General features: G+C 41.0%; 2 protein-coding genes across 2 annotated transcripts; both read right to left on the minus strand.

Moving 5' to 3' along the window:
- Window positions 1-1,205: 1,205 nt before the first annotated feature.
- LOC144969211 (uncharacterized) lies at window positions 1,206-1,556 on the minus strand. Its single transcript, XM_078908324.1, has one exon. It carries the CDS (start codon window positions 1,554-1,556, stop codon window positions 1,206-1,208), a length of 351 nt encoding a protein of 116 aa, XP_078764450.1.
- A 4,316-nt stretch (window positions 1,557-5,872) lies between these two features.
- Window positions 5,873-6,688, minus strand: LOC144969212 (uncharacterized). Its single transcript, XM_078908325.1, has one exon. It carries the CDS (start codon window positions 6,686-6,688, stop codon window positions 5,873-5,875), a length of 816 nt encoding a protein of 271 aa, XP_078764451.1.

Raw genomic sequence — 6,688 nt, forward strand, 5'->3', positions numbered from 1 at the left:
ACAATAATAATGATTTTTATCATTTTTTGCGTTTGGAAGGGCAACAGAATAATATTGTGGAATCACTGGAAGTGGAAGCGGTTAGTGAATTTTCAGAAAAAACATTTATTACAGGACAGCATCAAATCATATAAAAATATATTGCAATAACATAATTGTGTAGGTGGACATAATATCATATGTGAAAGAGGAACAGAATGTGCTTTCTTCTCAAGGACATGGCACTCTGATGAACTATCGGATATAAATAATATTCTTAACCGTTTTTACGGCAACAGTTTCCCTTGAGCAGCTCCATAACACCTCCCGATAAGTTCTTTAATTCAGAAACGTGAGTGGAGCAGGCATATATGTTGATAATAACCAGAAATGAAGTGAGTAGGAAAGTGCCAGAGGATAACAGAGAATAAAAACTTCGCGGCGGTTATAGGGGCTCGAACCCGCGACCTTACTGGTACGACAACGATCTCCCCGGCCAGGCAGTTAACATAAGTGCCTGCTCCACTCACTTTTCTGAATTAAAAATTCACCCCAAATACCGGAGCATACGCAATTCTCCTGTTATATGTTTGTGTTGAGAATATAGTTGTCGTACCAGTAAGGTCGCGGTTCAAACCCCCATTTTTTTATTCTCTATTGTCTTCTGGCACTTTCCTACTCACTTCATCTCTTGTTGTTACCAACATATTTGCCTGCTCCACTCACTTTTCTGAAGTAGAGTTATCATGACAGGACAGGGTCCCAACTCTTTGGTGACAGTAGCGGGAATCCATTTCGCTGCTCCGTCCTTTCGATTACCAAAACGTGACGAATAAATGTGTATCCCAACTTCATAAAGTGTTTTTGCCATCACTGGTTTGGAATTTAATCATCTCCTTACCAACCATAGGAAAATCGTAACATTCGTTACGATCCAACCAGCACTTTTATCATTCTGATTTCTTTTATAAATCACACAATTCAAAGACAAATGTTTTATTATAGCTATAAAAATGTGACACTGTGTTGTAGAGTTTATTTTGCTGATCAGTATTATGCACAGAATATATTTGTTGCATTTCTGTTTCAGTAAGAAAATTCTATTTTTGTGTTGGTGGGTGAGAAATTTTGGGAAAATTCTGAAAATGGCTGGTAAAGAATGGGTTGAGGTGGGTGATGGGAGAATGGTGACAATCAAAGTATGAAATTGACGTCCTTAAAGCAATTCACTCGGGGACGAACCAGACGCTAAAGGTGTGCGACAAAAGTGCATAAGAAATTGTTGCAAGGCTTGTCATGGCGGAAGAGACTATTTCCTCAAAGCATTTTAAAAACTTCTCACAATGCGTCTGCGGTACCGTTTGTAGCGGGATGATAGGGAGCTCCAGTGAGATGTTTGCTCTCTCCCTACACCATGTCTGAAATTCATCAGAAGTGAGGCAGGTTGAGTTGTCCGACACGATTGTGTAAGGATAGCTGAAGTGAGCAAAATCCTCGTCTAGAAGGCTAGTTGTTGCTTTTGTTGATGTCGAACTGGTTGCATGAATGCATGGGTCATTTGAATGGGCGTCGGCCATTACTAGCCAGTTATTACCCATAAAATTCACCGCGTGATCGATGTGTACTCCAATCCACGGTAAGTCAGGCGTTATCCATGGATGGTTCAACTCTTTTGGCGGTTATTTTGATGTCCAGCACACGTAACACATCCGCGACAAGTAATGACAATGTCAAAATCAATATACGATGGCTCGTGCTAATTGTTTCATGCACTGCATGCTGAAATGGCCGTGGTGGAGGATGTTGAAAACGAGAAAAGAAACAAATAAAGACATGAATTTTTTTTTTCCTGATTTGGTTTTGGTAACTTTAACTTAGTTTCCTCTCAAGGAAAGGGAATTAATCAAAAATAATTGGATGGATAAGTCTTTAGGGTTTGGCGGAAAGTAATTTATTTCAGACTAGCATCCTATCTACAGGGTGATAAACATTTTTTCCAACCATACAGTAATACAATCACGTGGCATAGACCACAAGGCGAAAACGACTTTGGGGTAGTAAGGGGTTCATTCCACTAAAAGTTACACCTGCTGGGCACAAGCTCATGATCCCATCTAAGAGGGAAGAATTCTAATGCCAATGAATATACATAGATGCCCATAATAACATGCAGTGATAGCGATTTACAATGGAAAAATCATCCTCCATGAAAGGAATAACACATTTTACTGTACCCTCTCAGTTAAGGATCCCAGAGTGGGCCAAGGCCCAGACAAGCAACATGGAAGTGAAAACAAGGGTGGAGGAAGTAAAGACAGGATGTCTTAAGATAATATGAGTTTCTTAAGAGGTTAATTTATTATCTTATGCTGCTGGTTTGAACATTTTCCTTACGAGTTCATGTTGAATTTTGATAAAGAAATATTGACTCTCACAAATTGATAAGATCATTATGTTCATTTTAGTATATGGAATTTGCCATTTCGTCATAATGTAATTGTTGCTGCTCGAAGCGCGAAGAAAAAAATACCAATATGAAATTGAATGTAAGCTTCAATTTAATATACGGCAGCAGATGAAACAGACGTTTCGGTTTTCCTTTAACAACAAAGCAAGATGAATGAAACACTACAGACGAATGAGATAATGCAGTAGTGACGTTGTTAGTGTTGACTTACCCGTTAGTTCTCAAGAGTTATCGTTCATGTTACTATGTATGCCACATCTCCCCTCTTTTGGAGGTGTTATTCCCAATTATCCCATCATCCCTGACGATCGCGAAAACGTTCTTAATCAATTCCGATAAATCCCTAACACTTGTGTAAAGTTCCTGTTTTGTAAAGTCCCTGTCGTTCATCCTATGTTGTTAGTGTGAATCATGTCATTTGTGGACCCGACGCCATGAGGTCGTGAATTTCAAGGCAATGGAAAATGAACGAGAAAGAATATATATCGTTTTAATATATTATATATATATATATATATATATATATATATATATATATATATATATATAATATATATATAATTGAGGACCATCTCAGCTCCTGTGAGATGTCTATATCAAAAAGAAGAATGAAAGAGAAAAAAAAAATATAACATTAAGGATCATCTCGTCGCCTGTAAGATGTCCTTGAATGGTTTGTTTTGATTTACAAATCAAGCCTCTTTGGTGGCTTGATGGTTCTCCCAAAGCTGCTAGTGCGAGTGTCAGCCTGGGGGTCGATAGTTGCGATGCAAGTCCGGGTGAGGGCTCGCCTGTTGTTTGAACTGGTGGGATATGGGATCTTGCTCGAGTCCCTGAGTATTAGAGGATGCAGTGGGTACAAGAGATTTGATGTTTCTGCGAATGGGAAAATTGTTGTTATCAGGCTGAAGAATGTATGACCTAGCGTTGGGATGTTGCCTGATAACCTTTGCAATTCGTCCCATATCTTTTATGAATACTTCGTCTCCAGGGTGAAGTTCTGGTTGGGATTTTCTGGCGAGGTGACGTGTGTTGTATTGTCTACACATATTTTCCCTCTGTCTATCCTCTCTTTCTCTGAGCACGTCTTGGTCCAATAGTTGTGGATGTAATTTTTGTTTCAGGATGGGCAACTTTGTCTGTAGTCTTCTTCCCATCAGGAGCTCACTTGGTGAGAATTCGTTGAAGAGAGGGGTTGCTCTGTAATTCAGTTATGCGATATAAGGGTCATCAGCTTTTTCAACATGTTTTTCAGGGTTTGGATTGCTCTCTCAATCATGCCGTTGCTTTGAGGATATCGGGGTGAGCTCGTTATATGCGTGAATCCATAGTCGCGTGCAAATTCTTGGAATTGTGAGCTTGAAAATTGAGGGCCATTGTCCGAGACAATGACATCAGGTATGCCGTGCGTTGCTAAGATGGACTTTAACTTGTTGACCACACACGAACTAGCCTGCTCTTCTAAAATTCTTATTTCAGGCCATTTGGAGTAGTAGTCTGTTACAGCCAGATGTGTCTTGCCTTTAAGGTAGAACAAATCTGCAGCCACTCTTGACCAGGGTCGATCTGGGAAAGAGGAAGGAAGAAGTGGTTTCCTGACATCCGGTCTCAGTTTAGCGCAAACTCTACACTTTTTAATCATGTCTCCGATTTCACTGGATATGTTGGGCCACCAGACAGCGCTTTGGGCTAGGGCTTTGCATTTGGTAATGCCAAGATGACTTTCGTGAAGGCGATTTAGAGTGTCCATTCTTAAGTCCCGTGGAATGACAATTCTGTTATTGAAAAGAAGAAGATCATTTATGATCGTGAAGCACTGCCGATTGTGCCAATATTGTTTTAGGAGTGTGTTGGCAGGCATATAACCTGGCCAGCCGGAGCTGCAAAACTGTCGGACTTCTGTAATCAATGGATCAGCCTTTTGATGACTTATGATTTCAGTCATTTTGTGGGAACTTGCTGGGAGTGAATTAAAGGCTTGTTCTCCCATGGCTTGAACCTCTCTGTTGAAACAGACGTCTGCTACGTTAGGTACACTTGTTGGTGCTCTGGAAAGAGTATCAGCAATAATATGGTCTTTTCCCGAGACATGAACAACTTCAATATCAAATTTGGCAAGTCGATGACGAAACTAACCGTAGAATACGTGGAGGTAATTTAGAGAGCTCTTAAGACATTAAGAGGGGCACGAGGGGTTTGTGGTCAGTCTCTATGGTGTACTGAAGAACTTGAACATATTCGCTGAGTCTTTCAGGAGTCCATGTTGCAGCTAAGGCTTCCAATTCGATGACTACATACCGCTGTTCAGTTTCGGTCAAGGCGTGAGATATGTAGCACACCGGTTTTCTGGAACCATCTATCTGGACCTGGATGAGGACTGCTCCGATTCTTTGCTTTGATGCATTAGCCGCGATGATCGTTTTCAGATTTGGAGAATAGTGTGCTAGCACCGGGCGGTGGTCAGTTGTTGCTTTATGGTTTTGAAAGCATTTTCCTGGGAATCCCCCCAAATCCATTCGTGATCTTTTTTGAGGAGTGAGCGCAGTGGGGTTGTCATGGCTCTAATCCAGGAGCAAACTTTGTCATCTGGTTCACCATGCCGAGAAATCTTTGTAATTCTGCAACATTTTGAGGTGGTGGGAAATTTGTTATGGTATGGACTTTGTCTGGGTCGACTCTGAGCCCTGAATCATCGATGATGTGGCCAAGAAATTTCAATGAGTTCTTGGAGAAGGAACATTTTTCATTTAAGGTGAGACCTGCGTCTTGAAGAAGTTTTATAGTGTTTCGCACCCGCTTGTCGTGAGTGGCTTGATCTGGAGCATGGATGATAATGTCATCAATGTGGCACACTAATCCTTCTTGACCGTGAAGTATTTCGGTCATGGTGCGCTGGAAAACTTCAGAGGCCGACGAAATACCAAAAGGCAGTCTGTTCATAAAGTACCGCCCAAAGGGTGTGAGGAATGTTGTTTATTCCCGGGATTCTTCTGATAATGGTATTTGCCAAAATCCGGATGTAGCATCTAATTTTGTAAATATCTTACTGCTTGCAAACTGTGCTAAGTCTTCATCTACAGATTTTAATGAGTGAACTTCTCGCTTGACTGCTTTGTTGAGGGATGTCAAATCAATGCATATGCGAACTGAGCCGTTTTGTTTGGGGATGACCACCATTTTTGCGCACCGGTCTTGACTTTAGGCATGAGAGGGTGTGCTATTTTTCTTGATGTGTAGATATGTAGTGGTTCAACACCATCACGCAATTTGATGGTGTATGTTTTTTTAAACTTTCCTAATCCTTCAAAGAGTTTAGGGAATTTTCCCTGAAATTGGGCTTTGTTTCTACAAGTTCATGCACTCTTTTGATCAATCCCAATTCGATGTATGCATCACGACTGAGTAGTGGGTGTTTCTGTCCAGTTACTACGTAGATTTTCTATCAATGCTCTTATCTTTGTACTTCAAAGTCTTTTGGGTGAAACCCAGCACTTTGAGGTCTTTCCCTCCTGCGGCCTGGAGAATTTCATCAGATCTTTTCAGTTCATTCGGAGTGAATTTTAGGTCTTTTTCATTCATGACAGTGACTGAAGCGCCTGTGACCAACTTGAAAGGGTGTGAGTCTTCATCCATTCGAATTATGACTGTCCAGTCGTCTTCGCTGTTTGATAGTTGATATATTTCCCCTAAAAAATCTATTGAGTTGGGATCTCCCTGCGACTGAACCTCTGATACGGATTTTGGTCTAGATTTGTGGTCGCTTGTTTCACTTCCTGACCTACATACTTTTTGGTAGTGTCCGATTTTGCCACAGGTGTTGCATCTCGCTTGGCGAGCTGGACATTGCGATCTTGGGTGGTAGGTATAACCGCAGTTTTGACAAGTTGAGTAGGACCTTGGTCTGTCTGAATGCGTTTTTGACATTGGGTTAATTTGTTGAAATATTGGCGTTGTTGATGCTGTTGCTTGTCCTCTGTTTCTGATTGCTGCAATGTCTGCAACTTTTGAGTCCTGGAAAGCCTTGCCTTGAGTTTTGGCATCTTGTACTGAGCGGCAAATGTCAATGTATTTTTCTAGTGACAGGTGTCTTTCTTTCAAAAGGTCAGTTCGTGTCTGCTGGTCATTGGTACCCGTTACAATTTTGTCTCTAATCAATGAATCTCTGCAATCATGACAAAAGTTGCAGGTCTTGGAGAGTCGTCTTAGGTCAGCGAGAAATGTTTCAAAAGTCTCTCCTTCCAT

The sequence above is a fragment of the Berghia stephanieae genome, chromosome 3, assembly GCF_034508935.2.
Source record: "Berghia stephanieae isolate SIO BIC M18660-M18661 chromosome 3, UCSD_Bste_1.3, whole genome shotgun sequence".
Classification (NCBI taxonomy): domain Eukaryota; kingdom Metazoa; phylum Mollusca; class Gastropoda; order Nudibranchia; family Aeolidiidae; genus Berghia; species Berghia stephanieae.